A 20,963-nucleotide genomic window follows, 5' to 3' on the forward strand; every position below is an offset into this window, starting at 1 on the left:
CACCACAGAAGGAAAAATTTGACGGAATTTGTGCATGGTTAATACCGCTTGTAATATAGCGGCTCTTAGGCTGGAATTTGGTATACGAAGTGCTTGGGTCCAGGGCATTGCTGGGGTAGTACGGTGGGTTTCCAGTTTGGCAAAGGGTGAACCAGGCACCTTAAGATATCTGATTCAAAAAGAACTTCTTGGAACCCTAAAAGAGTACTCCTCAATTATAAAGAATTTTAGACTAGCAGTGGATCTCTTGAAATTAGATGAATCGACTCTTTTTTCTCTATCTGCATACCAGTTAAAATCGACTCTAAAATTGGCCTCATGGAAACTAAGCTTTGTAATGGATAAGGAGGCTCTAACTGTAAAAAGAGGTCCCCTACCAGTTATTAATTCCTATCAAATTAGGACTATTCAACCTTATGTTTCCTGGAATCTCCCCCATGGGATACGTCGTTTTCTGTTCCTTTTGAGGCAGGATTTACTTCCTTTAAATAATTTATTGTCAAAATGGTATGGCTCATCAGTAATGTGCAATTTTTGTAACAGGATGCTAAACATGTACTATTTGTATGTCCGGCTTTAAAACAACACCGCCTTAAATGGTTGAGACCTACTTGTTTATAATATCTTGTCTGCCCCTGCTTTCTTAGATGCTATTTGTAATCCGCCAAATGAGAGGTTTTGTTGTACAATTTTTAACTTTTTTTTTAAAGTTTCTTGGATATATATTAGATTCGTTTTCTGTATTATTTCTTTTTTTCTTTTTGTTATAAATTGCTGAAAATTGTATAAATGTCATTGTTTGGTGGTGGACCTCTGTTATGAGTTCCAAAACATAAATAAATAAACTTGAAAGCAGACTGCGCAATTATGGCTATACAGCAGACATCTTACCTTGTCCCCTTACAGCACCAGGGTAAAGCCACTTTTGCCAGGTCGATTAATTCTTGACAGGGCGTGGTAGGGAAACAGAGTTCATCTTTGAATAGCACTGGATTGAAATAAAGCACGGGTGTATTGAACATGCCGAGGGCTCACTGTAGAGGGCGGACTGCGCATCCTATACCACTTTAGCTATGTTTGAATATTAGCTTGTAGTAGCGAGGTGCAATGGCCCCACGGACAAGTCTGTCAGCAGTTCTGGAGAGCAGCAAAGCCGTCAATGCCAAGAGTTACATCTGTCATCCCTCATGAGGCTGCAACATCTCCCCCCACCCCCAACCCCACCCACCCCACCCTAGCGACAGTGTAATGTTCATAATCACTAAAGAACAACGTTTTCTCACACGCCGCTGTAATTTAAGAAGAAGCGCAAAGGCTGGTGGGTAATTATAATAATGAAGTGCGGCAGCAGTCACACTGATTAATGAAGCACGCTGCAGTCTGCTAATTATAATAATGAAACGCTGCAGTAGTCGTGCAGCTGAAGCAAAACAAAACCAACAGCGACTGCCCATAAACGGACTTGGCAAAGAAGAAATAGTTCCTGCATCAAGGCGGATGGGCACTAATTATGGGGAATTAATAGGTCGTTGAGCGGTGCTCCTGAGCTCCAAACATAAGCGCAGTAGTGGGAGGGTGAACCAATGAGGAGGCAACAAAGAAGAGCAACGCTGCAGTCAACCTATGGTAAGCAGCAGGCGGGATTATACTCCTTATAGTGAATACAGCAGCTCTTGCAGACAGTGCATGTGTGCTGACTAGGGTCGATCTAAAATAAGCACTATTGAAAGCCTTGGGTAACCAGAGCGAAATGGAGGGGCAAGGATGGAGGTGAGGCCTAAAAGGGCCAAGTTGTAAGAATGGTGTGCAAAAACGTTCCAGTCCACTAGGGGAAATGGGGTAAATCTAAATAGGGGAACACATGCCCTTAAAGCCTTGAAAGTAAATGAGACGTGTGGTAAAAAGTAGTGCAAAGGTAAATGTTTCAGCAGATGTTTGAAAGTCTCATAGGCTGACGTGAGAAGGGTGGGTACTACCATTGCTTGTGTTGTCTATGTTTTATTGTACTGTGCTTTTTATGGCATGTCGGTTTGTAAGCACCATAATTATCATATGTTACTGTGACACAATTACTGGTATTAATTAGAAGTGGAAGGACTGGCCTGCCCTGCTAGGATTCAAACTCATGAACTTCAGACCACCACATATGTCAGCAGGGAGCACGCAAATCACTGAACCATCCTCTTAGTTACCTGTCAAACGAATCACTGAGCAGCACAGTGGAGACACGTTTATCTTGACTCAATGGTAGGTGAGATGGAGAAAAAGGATATGCTTTGAATTCTACAGCTGCCAAATGACGCCTCAGTGTTGCCCGTTTAACATGAAGGTGCAAGCTTAACACTCATTTCAACAAAATATTCCGGTGCATGATGCAAAGTCTACACTTAAAAAAGGTATTATTTTACATACATTGATAACATGTATTGAGGTTTAAAGAAGGGGTTTGGTACACATAATAGAAATAAATCCTGCATCATTATTCACAAAGTCTGACTTGCTCACTGAACTGTCCATTTCTTTCAAGGTAAGTAGAGACCCTAATCTTAGAACAGGGTGATTACACAGCTTTGTCAGGAGCAGCGATGGAGACCGGGATCGCCGCTGGTGGTGACTCGGCTGGCACGAAGGTGCTATACTCCAAACTCACCCGCGCCTAGTCTGCTCAAGAGCATAATGGCTTGCAGTGTTTGCAAACAGTCAGCACAGCATGAGAAAGGCATTGCAAGTCTGGTGAAGTCGCTAAATGATGACACCAGACTATGGGACTAGTCAAGTCAAGTCAAAAACAAAGTTTATTTAGACCATTGATCTATAAACCACAGTTCGTCATATAAAATTTACATCTTACAAATTCATATTCTTAACAGTTAAAAAAGTCATATTATCCTAAAAATTACATTTATCACTCTTTAAAATCAGGAATTCATTTGGATTATGGAGCTACTGGGTACTTTTAAGCCTCCAGTCTTTCAGGGAACTTATACACACCCTGCATGTATTTCCCGATAGCTATCGCGATATCTAAATTTTCCATATCGACTAGTAGCTCCCGTGCTTGTGAACGCTCCTTAACATCATATTTTAAAAATATCGGTCGCAGAAACTGTTTACGTAAATTTAAAAATATGTAACAATCCAATAAAATGTGCAAAATATTACATTTCTTTTCTAATTTACAAACACATTTGCCATCCGAATGCGTTAAGGCAGCTTTTATTGCACTATTTGCAAATATCGGGTGAATACCTATTCTTAGCCCTTCTTTTCAAATACACTTGGTCTGTTACCCTTTAGGTGTCTTTACCCTGCGCTTTAAGTACACTCTTTATTACATTAATTTGGAGTGTCCTAGGGTCAATGTTCACATTTAGGTGATCGCAGATGGCCAGGAGTTTTCTTCTCGTTTCCTTGGCCCATTTTAACTCACTGGTCTGAATTTCTTTCATGCACCATTGCGACACATTTGTAACTTCCCCCTGCCCCAACAGATTCTAAAATCTGAGGAAGTTCTGCTGCACCTGCACATTCCATGCGGTTAGGCCTAATTCTAGTCTGACTGCCTGGATCATTACCGACCCAGGTAGAGACAGTAGGGGTTTTAAACATTTCCCCTCCTCTTTGTCCCAGAAGCTTTTACCGTCAATGCAGAGTACTTCCGCCCCATATTGGAACTGCGGGGGGATCATGGCCTTAAAGGCTGCTAATAGAGGTTTGTGGGACATATCCCCATAACTATGGTTAAATCTTTTCAGTCCACATACCGCTAGGTGAGCTTTCAATTTCTGTGCTTCCAAATGCGTGCCCCACTGCAGTGTCCTTGTAAACCATATTCCGAGGTATTTGTATTCGCTTACAGTATCCAGTTTAGTTTGGCCCAAGTGCCAACTAAACTTCGTCCTCTTCTTTCCCAAACACAAAATTTTTGTTTTGACCATATTTACTGTAAGTCGTTTTGCGGTGCAATAATCATTAAACACACTTAGCTTCCACTGATGCCCCACCTCAGTCTGATCCATTATTACAAGGTCATCGGCATACATCAGACATGACAGGTGCCTACCATTTATTTTTGGGCTTGCACCTCTGGCTGTGCCCAAGAGACGCGGAATGTCCTTCCTTAAAGCCTCCCTGCTCTATTGGAACTATTGACTGCCGCTCCGCCCACTCTTTTACCAGAAACTCTTTCTCAGAAACCTGGATGAATGCCTCTTCAGCTCCAGACATCGCCATAGCCATCCCGGACGGCTACAAAATCATTTGTAAGGACCGCACCATCAAAACAGGAGGAGGCATCGCCATCGTTCACAAGATCACCATCCGCGTCTCAACCAACTCAGAAGACAACCTCGCTATCGCCGAACACCTTCACTTCCAGATCCACACCGACCCCAAGACCACACTCAGAAGCACCCTCCTCTACAGGCCACCAGGACCCAGTACAAAATTCAGCGAAGACATCACTGACTTCATCACCCCACACGCCCTCCCCTCGGAAGAATACATTCTACTGGGAGACCTCAATTTCCATCTGGAAAAAAGCAACGACAGTAACACTACCACCCTTCTGGACAATCTCGCCAATCTCGGACTCAAACAACTTGTTAACACCCCCACACACTATGCAGGACACACTCTTGACCCCATCTTCACTTCCAGCAAGTACATCTCCTTCACTCACACCACACCCCTCCACTGGATGAACCACAGTTGCATCCACTTCATTTACAATAAGACCGCGATCCACAACCACCCTCAACCAACTCTGCGAAGAAATTGGAACAAAATCACCATCGACCAGATCTCCACATCGCTTCTTCAAAAAACCCCTGCCTATTCAACGAACCCTAACCAAGCCGCCATCAACCTCTCACAATGGCTAACCCAAACCGCCGACAAACTAGCACCCTTGAAAAAACATCAAATCAAGCAAGGAAGCAAGAACGCCCCCTGGTTCAACGATGACCTTAAGAAATCCAAGAAGCTCTGTCGCTCCCTTGAGAAAACTTGGAGAAAAGACCCAAACACCATCACCCAAGCCGCCTTCAAAAACGCCACCCGCAAACACCACCAACTAATCCGAACAGCCAAGAAATCAGCACTCAAAGACCGGCTAGACAACAACGCCCACAACAGCAAGGAACTTTTCAACATCATCAAAGAATTCACCAACCCCACCGCCAGCTCAAACGACATCACCCCCTCTCAAATCCTCTGCGACTCCCTCGCCTCATTCTTCCATGACAAAATCGCCGACATTCACAACAGCTTTGTCAACCAACCCGTAAACCAGTCCACCCTTCTCACCTCCGAACCTGTACCCCCTCCAATTATCCTTTCCGACTGGAACCCAATCACAACAGAAGCCACCATTCGCCTGATGAACTCCATCCACTCAGGATCCCCTACAGACCCATGCCCCCATCACATCTTCAACAAAGCAGACTCCATTATCGCCCCCCATCTCAGAGACGTCATCAATTGCTCCCTCAACTCCGCCACATTCCCAGAAAGCTGGAAACACGCCGAACTCAGCGCCCTTCTGAAGAAACCCACAGCTGACCCCACCGAACTCAAAAACTACCGCCCCATCTCGCTCCTCCCATTCCCTGCCAAAGTCATTGAGAAAGCCATCAACAATCAGCTCGCCGCCTTCCTCGAAACTAACAAATCACTCGACTCCTCACAATCTGGCTTCCGAGCCAAACACAGCACCGAGACCGCCCTCATCGCAGCAACAGACGACATTCGAACACTACTGGACAACGGAGACACAGTCGCCCTCATCCTCCTTGACCTCTCTGCAGCCTTCGACACAGTCTGCCATAGCACCCTGATACAACGCCTCAGAAACATCGGAATTCAAGGAAAAGCATTGGACTGGATCATCTCGTTCCTCGCTGTAAGAACCCAGAGAGTCCGCCTCCCCCCTTTTAAGTCAGAGGCCACCGAAGTCATCTGCGGCGTCCCGCAAGGATCATCACTCAGCCCCACCCTCTTCAACGTCTACATGAGCCCCCTCGCAACCATCGCACGTCAACACAACCTCAACATCATCTCCTACGCTGATGACACTCAGCTAATCCTCTCACTCACCAAAGACCCAACCACCGCCAAAACCAACCTACATGAAGGGATGAAAGAAGTAGCTGAGTGGATGAAGCACAGCCGTCTGAAACTGAACTTGGACAAAACGGAAGTCCTCATCTTAGGTACATCCCCTTCCGCCTGGGACGACTCTTGGTGGCCAACGGCCCTAGGAAAAGCTCCCATACCGACTGACCACGCAAGGAACCTGGGCATCATCCTGGACTCCTCACTCTCGAAGACCAAACAAGTCAACGCCGTCTCATCATCATGCTTCAACATCCTACGTATGCTCAAAAAAACATTTCGCTGGATCCCCACCGAAACAAGAAAAACGGTCCCCCACGCACTGGTTACAAGCCGTCTGGACTACGGAAACACCCTCTACGCCGGTACCACCGCAAAAATGCAGAAAAAACTCCAACGCATCCAAAATGCTTCAGCCAGACTCATACTAGACATCCCCGCACAGACCACATTTCCGCTCACCTGAAAGACCTTCACTGGCTCCCCGTCAACAAGAGGATAACTCACCCACGCACACAAAGCCCTTTACGAACTTGGACCTGACTGTCTCAACACACGCCTCTCCTTTTACACCCCCCACCCGCCAGCTGCGTTCTTCCAACCAAGCCCTCGCCGCTGTTCCGCGCATCCACAAAGCCACCATGGGGGGGAAATCCTTCTCCTACTTGGCGGCCAAAACCTGGAATTCCCTTCCCATCCACCTCCGCCTCACTCAAAACCACCTAGCCTTCAGAAAACAGCTTAAAACCTGGATATTCGATAAGTAATCCTCCCCCCCTTTCCTCAAGCGCCTTGAGACCCTCCGGGTATGTAGTGCGCTATATAAATTCTGACTTGACTTGACTTGACTTTTAAGCTGCCAAGGATTATCTTTGAGAAGACCTTTTCCCCAATGTCCAATAAGTTAATCAGCCTATAATTTTTGGGGTCCTTTTTTTCCCCTTTTTTATACAAGGGTCTAATTATGGCCCCTCTCCAGGATTTGGGGAAGTGGCCTGAATCCAGAATTGCAACAAACATATGGGATAAAAATCCTGCCCACCAATCTATCGGATTTTTAATTAGGACGGCGGGAAGATTATCGGGACCTGCCGCACGTGATAAATTCAACTTCTCAATTGTTTCTTTTACTTTCTCTACAGAGAAACCAGATTTTAACCCTCCTATATCCCCCGTCCAAGTTGGTCTATTCATCTCGATGTCTGAGGTCCTATTTGCTTTATATAGGTCACTTAAAAAGTTTACACATGCCGCCTCTTCCACAACACAACTCATAGCACCCAGCACCCTTCCTGCGGCTTCCTGTATCAACCTCCAGAAACCTTTCATATTTTTATTTTCAATTGTCTCTAGAAGGGTTCTCCAACATTCTTCTTTATAGATCCTTTTCTGCTTCCTTACTAGAGATTTATATTCTGGAACTATATTTCACAATAATCCCTGAACTTTCACTATGTTGGAGGATGGTGACTGCCATTTTGAATATTTGAGTTTAATTTACCTCATGCTTCACAGCGTCCTTGCTAGGCAAGCATCCTTGCATTGTGAATTTGTAACTCATGTTGGAAAGATAACTAAGATTTCTAGAACCTGCTGAAAAACAGTTGTTTGAGAAAAGTATTCTCGATAACAAGATAAGTTGGAAACTAGAGTATGAATTATTTTTCTTCCTAGACTTTAGTAGTTCAAGACTTTGGGAACATTCATTGGAAAGCTGGATTCTTTTGTGAACGAACAGAAAGGATTTCAGAATCAAGTATTTGATATAACATATAAAATGTGCATTTAAGGTACATATTGTATTTAGTAAGGAATACATAAGTGGTTAAGAACAGGAATCGAAGAATGTTAATCAATATACTTTAATTTCTAGATGGACCAAGGACGATTCGGTGTTTAAGTTAACCAATATTAGGAGGCGCATACATACATGTGGAGCTAGAAGAAGTACTTATTGGGAAGAAGGCTGAGGAGTTTATGTTAGCAGTCACTTATATCTTGTCACATTTTGGGTTCAGGACCGTCAGCTTCATATCAAGAACACAGAGTTGATTATACTAGGGGTGGGCTATTTATAACGCCCAATGCCCGAGACGAATGGACTTCTGTGCGGGGTAAGAAGATTTAATGTCTATTTTGTCCAAAGGAGAACTAAACATTGAAACACAGTAAATGGACAGAGCTGTGGAACGTTACTGCTCTCAAGCAATCGAGATGTAGTCGCATTCACGCCGGTCATGCTGTCAGGTGGTAGTGGAACACAAAAGGGCCTTTATAGCATGCCCTATGCGACTAACTTGCTGGTCCTTTCATCAATCACCTTAAGCTCCTATCCTCAATTTATTTTTTCCCCACGGAGTGATTTCGAATGATCCGGACCCTGTTTATAATTATTTGCAGTGCTGAAGTGTGGACAGACCCAAGTGTCTTTACGAGATGACTGGAAAGGCACCACTGCAAGATCGAAAATATCACCAAAATTCCTTTTGCAAGCACATTTTGTGTCTTTTTACAGGGCCGACAATAAAAATTCCCAAACAAGAGGTCCATAAACCAGCAGGAAGTGGAGGCCTTTAAGTTTAGATCAAATTAATACTCAGTTAGGACAGCAGAGCAGGAATCTATTGCAAGTATGTCAAGCCATCACTTTTAAACTGTGCTTTCTGCTGGTATGCCGTGGTGATCTAGCTTTTTGTAAACAGGTCTAAGCTGCCATTTCTCATTCTTTCTGAGAAAAAGAGGCTGTGCAAGAAGAAGTGCGGAGTTCTGTAAGACATAAAATATTTACCTCTCAGAAATCAAACACGTCCAAGCTCCAACCCTCTGGGGAGTGATGTGGATACCCACCCCACCCCCATCTCAACTAGCATTCAAAAATTTAAAGGATCCTATCTTTAGCTACCTCAATTAGATGTGCCTTGCATTTCTAGCAAGGAATGTGATTAGATGCATAGACATGGACAGTTGAAAGTGTGCTGATCTCCAGGTCAGTATTTGTCCAAACTGTATTGAAACACAGCTGTGTTAGGAAATAACTTGCCACCTGTCTATGTTACCCCCAGTTGTGCTTAGAAACATCAGGCATGTCTCCATCTTTTTGTTTCTACCTTGGTTTCTGCACCTGGTCTGTGCATGTCCCAAGATTGTCAGTGATGGGCAGCAGACTTCATCGTTGGTCAACCTCTTACAACAGCATGGAAAATGCCACAAAGGGGATTGTGGCTCTTTCTGCTTGAGCTAGGCTGAATTCCACCCCAAGAGTAGCAAGAGATCACTATCACGCGGATTAAAGGAAATAAATTATAATATTTGAACTGAAAATACAGTTCGAAGACCAAAGACTATAATTATGCTGAGCAAATCCAACTACTCTGCGCTACGAAGGCATACCAATTTGTACAACATTGCTAGAGTAAAGAACACAGGGCTTTAAACAGTTCATCATCTCCAACTTAACTCTCAAAGAGCCAAATCCATACCAGAAGTTTATGACCATCACGTAAATAAAATGTACATGCAAATAATCTCATAATAACTAATTTTCATAGCTCGTGATTATCCGGAAAGTCTGGCATTGATCCAGACCTGTCTTCATGGACGTCTCTGTCACAACTCCCTTGGAACCCTTCTCCTTCTACAAACTCCTCATCTGGCGGTTTTCTTAACATTTGTTTGTAGAATGACTCCTTCTTAGACTGGAAAATGTGTGGCTTCTTCTGTACTTTTTTGATAACCCGCTGATTTCTTGCAGGTCACTGCCTATGCTCCAGTTATTTCCAAGTTAGGACCACATTATGCAAACCTTTTCAGAATCAGACAGCCAGTGCATGTTAGGCTTTGCGGACACATGAATGACTTTGCCCATGTTATGGTTCGTGATTTCCTGCCTGTCAGTAACACTCGCGGTTTCTCAATCCAAACAATCGGACTGCTTTTGTTCAAAATCGGATAAGGAAATGGGCATGGCTGATTGTATTGCTTCGAGTGGGCAGGGCCAGATGTCCCAAACAACACTATACTCCATGAAAAAATAGAAGAACATTGATCTGGGGATGATATTTTGCTCAGAGCTATCTGCAAGGTGGCTGTGTTTGTTTGTATGGTATAGGGAGGAAGGAGTTAAAGTTCACTGCTCAGTGCTGCTTTAGAACCATATTTTACTTTTTGAAGACGTTGATAAGGAGGAATGCGAACATAAAGTACAGCAAATCTCTGTCAACAAGATGGAAACCATCAATCAGCATATGCTGATCCCCTAAACTTAAAGGCAGCCTAGCCAATCTAGTTTTTGTTAGATTTAGTTGGTCAGTCTGCACCTGGCAGAGAGGGACTTTGTGTGACCCTTCCCCCATATCTTCATCCACATTCAGGGGGGCCAGGCCACACTCATAACAGCACTTTGTGGAACTACTTCGTCGTCCCTCGTTACAAGCAGCAACCTCTACTTATTGGGAGGTTGGTTTTCTGGAGGTTAGGCTTGCTGGAGGTTTTTGTTTGCTTCTCAAAATGGGCATTGTGTATATCTGCAGGGTATGTGTGTATCAACAGAATCTTCATATGTGAAGGGTATGTGCTTGTTAACAGTGTGTTAATGAAAAATGTGCGTGTTTCTGCACTGGCTGTATCTCTGTGCTGGGCGTCTTCCTCTGTGTCTATCTACTAGGCTTTTGGCGTTTGTCTACAAGTGGGATGTTTATCTATACAGGGAGGTGTATATGCAGGGACTGCATATGGAGGGGGTGTATGCAGGGTGAGTGTCTGTGCAGGAAGTGTGTGGGTGCATGTCTGTAGAAGGTGTTTCAGGTACAGATGACAAATTCGAGAACTGCTTCTTTCACGTAGTGAATGACTTGATTTTTGAAAAATAAATGTTTGGAATCACATTTTTCCCATGCTAAATTCCCATGTGCTCCAGTTAATAGACTGCCCGAAATAAACTTCATGTATTGTGAGCTCCATGTTTGCTCCTGTTTAAAGCCACACTGCCATGCCAATTACTTAACATCCCAAAATAACTGATCAATATGCACGCATGTGTACCATTGTACAATACTGCTGGGAAGCACTCCCTGCATCATTCAGGGCAATGTATTAATTGAAGCACACATGAATTTGGCATGACAGTGTGCTTCTTAACCGGGGCAACATGAAACTCTAGCACTACATGATGATCATTTGGAAGCAGAGGCTGGCACAGTACTTCAATGCAGCACTCCAATTGTGATATTTGACCAGTGTCTCTGACAGGATGATACACTGAGCCACGAATAGTGTACACCATCCTAATATCTGCATGTATCCTCCACTATTTGAGTAATACCGCAGGAATCTGTTGAAAGTCCGCGCCTCTCCAACTGCACACAATTTCTATATTTTTTTTTGCTTTGACTGCAAAATGGATGGCCATGCAATTGGAATGCAACTTGCCTTGTAGACAAGGATGTCCAAACAGCAGTACCTTAAGTCCAGAAGCACTTACTAGTGTGTGGCAGAACTTTTTTGGGTGAACAAAGAATGCCACTCGGTTTCAGTAATAAATATTAAGTTTTGCTTCAAGCATTTTTCAAAGCATTGCTATAGCTAGTCAGTTATATTAAAACAAAATTATGTTCTATTTCTCGTGCCAGTCAATATAATTGATGTATGGGCTAGGTAGGACAAGGGGACATTTCTTTGTAGGACAAGCAGATTTAAGTTGCATTTTGTCCATGGGCATGTAGATTATTCTTTTTGAATCAACATTTGTTATATATAGATATCTTTAAGGCATATCAATTCACATTTTAAGTTAGACGCAGATCATTCATGTAAGATTACAAGACATCTCCTATTTGCCATTTCAATCTGCAGATGTTCATGCTTAGCAGAGTAAAGAAGCAGAGGGGCGATATGCAGTTTCTTTGCTTTCACTCTTATCCAATTTCCCTTCCGGCTTTTACTACTTGTCCAACACAGTGTACTGTGTGTGGACAGTAGTGGATGTGGTGAGAGGTGGAAGGCTGCATCTCTCCTGCTGGACTCGAGAGTACATGGTTAGGACTTTCAAACATTGAGATGCTTAACAACAATTTATATAATAGCAACACTTTTTTTAATGTAGCTAAAAGAAGTTAATGCACATTATATAAGTTAACAGCGTCTGATTTTTAATGTTTGACACAAACTACCTGTGCAAAATACGTAAAGTATGTGTATTCTTCTAAGCTATCTATCAGTGCATGGGGAGAGTCAGATGCAGGGGAGGCACCAGAAAAAGAGAGGGCAGATGGACAAAGGGTTAAAGGACACAAAGTGCTTGGAGTGAGGACTCTCTCCAAAAAAACAGGGGCACAGGCGTTAAAAGGAGCAATATCAGGAATTTTCTCTGTTCCAAACTTCATATTGTCTGCAGAAGTGCTCAATGGAATAACTGTTAGAGAAATGTCTTATTTGCCTTAACCACTAGCTCAATAAACCTACTTCCACTTGTTTCACACTCACAAACTCCAGACCACAACCTAAATGTCTCTTCTCTGACTGACAACTTGAATAACTATCGCCCTATATCCACCATATCGATCCTGGCCACATTGCTCGAAAAATGTGTCCACAGGCAGCTTAGTAACCACATCGACTACTTCAAACTGTTAGATCAATTCCAATCAGGCTTTCGATCGGGGCATAGTACCGAATCAGCCATGACCAACATCATAGAGGACACCTTATAAATATTGGATCAAAACAAAGCGTTTGTTAATCCTACTTGCCTTATCCTCAGCCTTCGATACAGTCAAAAACAGCAACTTACTAGACCTCTTAAAACATAGAATGGGTCTATCTGGAACAGTGTTAAACTGGTTCACTTCTTTCCTCCAAGACAGAACGCAAAGATTCAAGATTAACCAATCCTTATCCAATCCCACCCCAGCCACCATGGGAGTACCCCAGGGATCCTCCCCTACACTCTTCAATCTGTTTATGGAACCACTCACTGAGCTTCTCAACTCCTCATACATTCAGTATCACATGTACGCCGACGACACACAGCTCTACATTAAGGTCGACTCTATTGATGACATCAAGTCCATTAACTCAACGCTCCATAAAACACAAATCTGGCTGGCAAACAACCATTTAAAACTTAACACACAAAAAACTGAACAACTCCTTATCGCTCCCCCCAAACAGTCACGATCCGCGAATGGATGCAGCACCTAACTGCACTCGATGGTCAACCTCGCATTATTGAGTCTGCGAAATCCCTAGGAATAACTCTGGATAACAATCTAAACATGCAGAAACACATCAGCGCGGCTACTAAAGCAGCCAATTTCCAGATGAACACACTAAGAAGACTGAAACCATTCGTACCCGCAAATGACTTTAAACAGGCAGTCCAAACCCTAGTAATTCCCAGAGTGGATTACGGGAGTGTCGCTCTCTGCGGCCTTCGCAGATCAAAAATTGCTCCGCTAAGAGCCTCAATCAATACAGCTGCCAGACTCATCACAGGCTCCAGAAGAATTTGCCACATTTCCCTGACCTCCGTGCCCTCAACTGGTTACCTTTTGAGGCCAGAATCCAGTTGAAAATCGCATGCATGACTCATGAGGCATTGCACCAAAAAATACCAAAATACCTTGACGAAAAACTAGTACTATCGGGAGGTAGCAGAACTACTAGGAGCTCAGATAATCTTCTACTAAAACAACAACGTTTATCAAAAAAAAAAAAAACTTACAATCGTACCTTCTCAGGAATGGCCCTCAGGATCTGGAACGCCCTGCCCTCCAGAAACAAGATTGAATCCGTCCGCTGCTTTCTTCAAAAAAGAAGTGAAAGCGATCCTCTTATCCAGATTCACCTGAACTTTCTTATATATTCTTCTTGATATGTGCTAGTCGCAAAATTTTTACCATGTATGTACTCGCTTAACCCATCGTATTCCTATGTATTTGTCAATCACCGTTATGTGCCCTGTAAAACGCTCTGATACCCGCAAGGGTCTTGTTCGCGCTATACAAAACTGTCAAAATAAATAAAATAAAAAAACAAAGAGGGCTTCTCAACAAACTTTCCACCTTCCATGCAAACCGGAAGTTCGCAGTGATGGTCTGTCACATTACTTTAAATGTCTGTCAATCTATGGCCCTCAAGTGAGCACCTCAGAGAAAGTCAGTTCAAAATTCAAAATAAAATCTTTACTGAAGTTTATTTCCCCTTCACAAAGACCTATGAACACCAGGGTGTACCCTAGACTTTTTTACTGGGCTGCAAGACAGAAGCCGTCCATACATAATAGGAACAGAGCAGCCCAAATTGCCACACCATAACCCCTCCGAAGGGAAACCCAATCAACCTTCGGCTTTTTTTTTTTTTAAAGTTCTGGGGTTTGAGTTAGAAACTCTGTCCATCAGTAGGAAATCACCTTTATGAGATTCAGCTTGCATAGCAGTTTATATTCAGGGTCATCTCTGAATAGAGTACTCATTTCACCATGTCTTGATATACTTATCAATCTTAAATTCTTTGGGCTAGACCAACAACTGATAAAAACCACCCTCAAGGCTGACCATGAGTTTCATGTGATTTTTGCAAGTCTAAAACTATTCCCGCACCAAGAAAGAGGCCACTGTAATAACTTATGAACAGGAAAAAAAACGATATTATAACACAGGAATTCTTGCTACTTCCAGTGGTTGCTAAAAGGCCGAAAAGTGATATCAATGGCTTGTCAACCCACTTTGAAGAGACTAATTTTCTAGATGCCAGCAAGCTGCACTTTGTCACCTAAGCACCACTGCGTTGGTTTTGAAAGCTTTTCTCCATGACCTGCATCTTAAGCAAGACCAGCACCAAAGAGTTGGTCCTCTTTGGTCTTTTCTCAATGTTCAATACAGTGGACCATAAGATTCCAATCATCAGATTGCCCCAGTAGGACTTTGAAGAACTTTACTTCAGTGGTTCTGCTATATATTAAAGGGCAGACCCCAGAATTTTTCGTTACCTTTATGCTCTATGCTTTATATTATATGCGGTGTTCTACAGGGATCATGACTGTTAAACAGCCTATAGAATGCCCATAGCCAACCTCTTGCCCAGCTTATTAGAGAGTTCAGTTCCATTTTATAATCTTATGCCAAAGACATTCAGATTATTTCCTTCTTCGATCTGCTCATCACCACCAAGACCTCATACTTTGGGAAATAATCTGCTAGTGATTCCTCTCTGTGTGGGAAACAAGTAAAAAAGTTGGTCCGCTGGTTAGGGATAAGAATACAAATGTGTACTCTTCCAGCTAGCCTCAATTATGGCCCTCCTACTTTTCCTGCTAAATCGTTTCCATTTTACCTTTGGTGAGGGCTTTTCCTCGCCACTCATTGCACAATATTAACTACTAGGAGCGAATATCATCTCTAGCTACATATAAAAAAGTTTGCCTCCTCTACTTCTGCTCTTAGTTAATAAATTTATAGTCTACAGTGGATTATGGCAATGCACTTTATTAAGGCCTTCTACTCAATTTGGCATAAGAAAGTCCAGCAAAATCAGAAACTTACACCAACTGCTTTGCGGCCCCCAAAAATATGATCACTTAACCTAGGCCCACAAAAAGTTGCGCTGGCTGCTCGTCTCTAAGCCCACTGATTTCAAAACTCGATGCATTGTTCATTGCAGTTTTTATCTATATGGACTGCGGGTCATCGGAGAAGTATGGATTACCTGCTCACTCTTTCTAAATTTCTCCTGGCTGTTTTAAGATTTAGACCCTCCTGCTTGAAAGTCAGCACCATCTCAGTGCTTCCCCCAAATTAGAGAACTTCATGCCTCTTGAGCTATGCCAGTTATCCAAGATGCAACCTAACAAGAAAGACATTAACACACACGTATTTTCCTGGCGCCTTTCTCCCACTGTTTCTCTGCTTTTCAGTAATGGGAGTACGAGTCAGGATGCCCGCACAATAGTCGAAAAAAAGAGTATAGTATGTGAGTATAAATGAGCCTACACTGACATTGTCATCTTTAAAAGGTAGTTTAAATACTTTTGTGCAAACCAGCAATATAACTTAATTCATATTAAGCTACTGCGCCTCAAGTCAATGATAGCAGTAGTAAAAGCATGTAAAAACCTAATTCAAAGAGCGTTCACAAGCTAGCAACCGTGTCTAAGAGATTCCGCAGTGTTTCAAAAGAGGGAAAGAGGTGTGAAAAGAAACGTATTACACTAATTTCGAACGGGGAGGAAATACTCAGTGTGCAGATGGCTAGTTCTTCCCCTTCATCCCTTGAGGTCAAACTTAGCCATGTTCATTGCAAGAAAGGTCAATGGGAGGGGGCAGCAATGCCTCTGGGGGTCAGAGTGGCATGAACTTTCATGCCCTTCATCCAATACAGGTACTCACTTATTCTGCAGTCGGGGCCAGCAAAGCCTGGTGCACATTCACAACGAAACCAATTCACACCGTCCACACAGATGCCTCCATTGTAACTGTAAAAATAAAAAGAATAAAAGTTATTCACATGAATTTTAAAAAAATTATCTCATGCCTGATAAAGATAAGTAAAAGCCGAAACAAATTGCGTTGCACAACATGCTATTCAGTTTGCTTGAATTTAGATCATATAAACGCACACCTCAATATTTATAACAGAACACTTCAGATGGTTTGATACCATAACAAATTAAACGCTCGAAAAATAATAAAATATCAGTTTAAGTGCTATATAAAATCTGATTAATTACCCAAAGCCCAAAACTTAGGACACGTAATATTTGTGCTGGGCAACTTACCAAGGGTGCGGGTTGCAGTCATTTGTATCTGCAAATTAATAGGGGGAAAATATCAGCTTGTCAATCATAAATGTAATCTAAAAACATCATTTATGTTATCAGAAAAACAGAAATAAAAATACATACACAAATTGATAAGCTATCTGGGAAATTGCTAACAAAGTCTCTTTCACACAAGTACTATATATTGCAAGAGAAATTCGTTTTCATTAACATAATGAAAAGAATCGGGAGTCACCGTACCATATTCACTAAGACCCTTAATCTTTCCCAACAAACTGAGTCGCTGCAGTATACCGACTCAATTACAATTCAATTATAATTAACCCTGGCCCTGTTCACTGAGAAAGGCTCCAGAATTAGACATTTGGGAACATAAATTCTAGAGGGTTGGGTCAAACTGAGCTGAACAAGGAGTATAAAACAAGCCCACCACAGAATCTAGAAGGAGCTGAAACCAATCCACTCTCTGCTTAAGTAATCCAGAATTAATAAAAGAGAGAGAGAGAGAGAGAGAGAGAGAGAGAGAGAGAGAGAGAGAGAGAGAGAGAGAGAGAGCGAGAGAGCGAGAGAGCGCGAGAGCGAGAGAGAGGGAGAGAGAGAGAGAGAGAGAGAGAGACAGAGAGAGAGAGAATCCCTCTTTCTCTCTCTCAAATGTTTTCTGCTTGTCCATTCACCATGGAATCTCCTCCACCTATGGATAAACATACACTGCTCTCTTTAACAATGAACTCATTGAGAGGTGTAATTTCACTATCTAGTTTACATAGTTTGCCATAATTTGAGACAATTATATGGAAGTAAAATTATTTTTATTTTGTTACATGTTCTGCAGTTAAAAACTGAAACAATGAGCAAAAAACATAGGAGACTGGTTTTAGATTATTTAGATCAGTGATTGTTTGGCAAAGAGAGAGATAGACTTTTAAGGGCACTTGTTTTGACTTAAACAATATATATATATATATATATATATATATATATATATATATATATATATATATATATATATATATATATATATATTTATATATACATACACACACACACACACCATTACATAAACCCTCGCCTACTCTGATGATGTGTTTGCAGATGCATTTAATGTTGGTGAAATTTGTAAAGAATTGAATTGACTAGTGGGGGACTGCCCTCTGAACCCTTTTCTCAGCAGGGTACTGCATAACAAAGACAAAAAAAGCGCTTTGGGATGTCAGACGAACGCGTAAATCGCAGGATGTGGCTGACACCTACAATGGCACTGTTCTTTTGTGTCTTAAAATTGTCCAACTCTATTCTCTTGGGAGCAAGCTCGCGCTGCTGGAGGCTTCCACAAGCAGCTGCACAATTTACTGGATTGGAATTTTACGCTTAATATTTTTTCTTTGCAATAATAGCCCCATCCGGTTTAGAAGATCTAGTGTTCCTTAAAAGAGTAACACTCCATAACAATTTTAAACAGGTAGACGTAATGTAATATCTAAATGAAAGAAGAAACTTAGCACTGCAGAACAGATGTAGCCCGGATTCAAACATGTTAATTCTTGACAGAATAGCAATTTATGCTGTGCCCCACCTAGATAAATCATCACGCTGGTATGTTGCTCAAATACATAAAACCTTGTACAGAAGAACATAAAACCGCCAATTCTCAATTTCTTGACAGGAAGCAGTAGGGAAAACTCCCTTGCCAAAGTCTACGGTTTAAAGACAAAACAAAAAAAAAAGCGTTCCAAGTAGAAATTATTCTTAAGAACATAAAACAATGTGTTTGGGACGAGCCTCAAAACGGAACACATAAAGGGAGGAAGTGCAGGTTTGTGCTGGCAGGCGCGAGGCCTGCAAAACAATGTAATCTTAGTTCATTAGACATGAGCCATCGTACCCTCTAGCTACCTCCCACCCAGAATGACTCAAGTATGTTGGCATACGAACTAATGGCCCAAACACGTTCTGTACCCGACGCTGCTCATATCCGCACGGAAGGAGGGTTGCGGGGGGGCAGGTATGGGGGAAAGGGGTCATGTCATGTCTTACTCTGTGTGCAGGTCCGGCCTTCCCAGCCTTCTTTGCAGACGCAGGAAAAGGAATCTCCGTTGCCCACACACGTCCCGCCGTTCACGCAGGGGTTGGGAGCGCAACTGCTGTTCTTAGCTGGATTTAAACCAAACACAAACAACAAAACATAGTTCAAACACAGGTGAAAAGTTTTAATTCCCGTCTCTGCGGATCACAAGGCTAAATTCTAGTTGCTCAACTGCAGAATTAACGTGTTGGAGCGAACATTCCACGCTTCCACTAGCCAATGTACAGAAACGCGATACTTTAGTTTAATTAACGAGTTTCCCTTATGCCAGGCATTTTACAGGGCTTCACTTAAAGGAAAAGGGTATTTCGAGTGCCCACCTATGTTGCAAGTGCTTCCCTCCCATCCTGGAGGACATAAACAGCGGAAAGTGTCTCCAGCATCATAGCATGTCCCGCCGTTGCTGCAGGTGTTGGCATCGCACTGATATTCACCTAAAGGGACGAAAAACAAACGTTAATAGAAGTAAATTTTTGTGTAAATTCTCACTAAACTTATCTTAAACCGTAAACACAAACTCCGTTCTCTCCCCAAACCGCAAAAACAACAAAAAAGAAAAAAATAACTTAAAAATGGTCAGAATCTAAATATACAAGCTAGAGAGATTTTCAGTTCTTTGCGATTTTAGAACTTCAACCGTGGATACAAAACGTGCAAGGAGGTTACAACTATTTCAGCGAGAGATCGCCTTCAGGTTAGAAAAAGTTAAAGGTTTTAAGCTTTTAACACGACTCAAGTCAGATAGGCCTGAACTGTACGAAGGGATATTGGAAACTAACTGGGATAGATATTTAGACGGGGAAATATTACCCAGTGTGCTCTTTAAAGGTGAACTGCAAGAGACAAGTAGGTATGGGCTGTGGCAGTCCTGGATACTGAAGCACCCCAATTATCCCCTCAAAGCTGTGGAAAAGCAGGGACCAGAGGTTTATTTGCACTGACCAGAATCGTGTTATAGTGTCACATTTGTACTGTTTCAAACCCCCAACAAGGTGTGAAGTACTTACACCACCACCGATACCTTGGCACGCTGTTAGAAAGGTGGTGGGTGTTAAATTACTTCTATGGGAGATGTTGGGTGAGGCGATTGCGGTTCAGAGACATGTTTAAATTATTGTATAGCAAGCAGCGCTATGTATCCGCCAAGGAGAGACTCTATGGTGAAACAATGCACCCAGTAAAATGAGGACAGGTAACATAGTTAGAGTTTGGTGAGTTAAACGCTCACTGCTGAGGACAGTTTCAATACTTCTGGATGCAGATTCACATTATGTAATATCACTCAAGTTTTCGTCCCGGATTCAAAGAACCTCAATGAGTTTGGCAACAGCAACACCATGGCCTGGATCAGTGATACACAAAGTACGGCCCGGGGGCCGCCTCCTGAACTTCACATACAGCCCCCACGGGTTAACAGCAACACTGGGCTGCAGTTTACTTCAGAGAGGACAAGCGTTCGGAAAGATGTTAAATAAATGGGGAAGCATTTATTCACAAGCTAACTGAAATAAAGTAAAATAATCTAATAAAGTATCCTGCAATATTTAACCAGCCACAAAGCCCCACTCCCATCCTTCTATCATAAATGCGGCCCTCGGGGCTCACCACACACCATACTTTGCGGCTCCTTAGAAAATGTTTGTATCTATGGCCTGGATTATCAAACACGTGCATGCTTCTGCTTTTGCTGTTGAGCAGCGTGACAGGACGTGCCCTGTACAGACCCTGGCTGGGTGCATATGTGGAAAAAATAGAATTGCTCCCTACGGATCATGTACTAGTGACCCCACAGACAGCAAACATGCAGCTGCAGTCCTACTACTACTCCTTGTTTCTCTGCAGGGGACTGAGACCCGAGAGGAGGGCCTGCAGGCACCCAAGAAATGTTACATTTATTGATTAAACCACCCTTAAGAGGTTTAAGGGGTCCCACCCACAAAAGGCCGACAGGCAGGGCCTGCCAATAGAGACACCAACAAGTTGTCACCCAAG

The 20,963-nt window shown here is 42.6% G+C and overlaps 1 protein-coding gene across 2 annotated transcripts in view; it reads right to left on the reverse strand.

Annotated features, from left to right (window-relative positions):
• Positions 1-20,963, reverse strand: part of JAG2 (jagged canonical Notch ligand 2) — a 319,544-nt gene that overhangs the window by 33,815 nt on the left and 264,766 nt on the right. For both annotated transcript variants that reach the window (XM_078660292.1, XM_078660293.1), the window contains 4 exons: positions 19,292-19,405; positions 18,923-19,039; positions 16,886-16,913; positions 16,497-16,582 (listed from right to left, as the gene is read on the reverse strand). In XM_078660292.1, coding sequence (XP_078516418.1) covers positions 16,497-16,582; positions 16,886-16,913; positions 18,923-19,039; positions 19,292-19,405 — 345 coding nt within the window. The remainder of the gene's footprint in view (positions 1-16,496; positions 16,583-16,885; positions 16,914-18,922; positions 19,040-19,291; positions 19,406-20,963) is intronic.

The sequence above is a fragment of the Lissotriton helveticus genome, chromosome 9 (genome assembly GCF_964261635.1).
Source record: "Lissotriton helveticus chromosome 9, aLisHel1.1, whole genome shotgun sequence".
In the NCBI taxonomy this organism is placed as follows: Eukaryota; Metazoa; Chordata; class Amphibia; order Caudata; family Salamandridae; genus Lissotriton; species Lissotriton helveticus.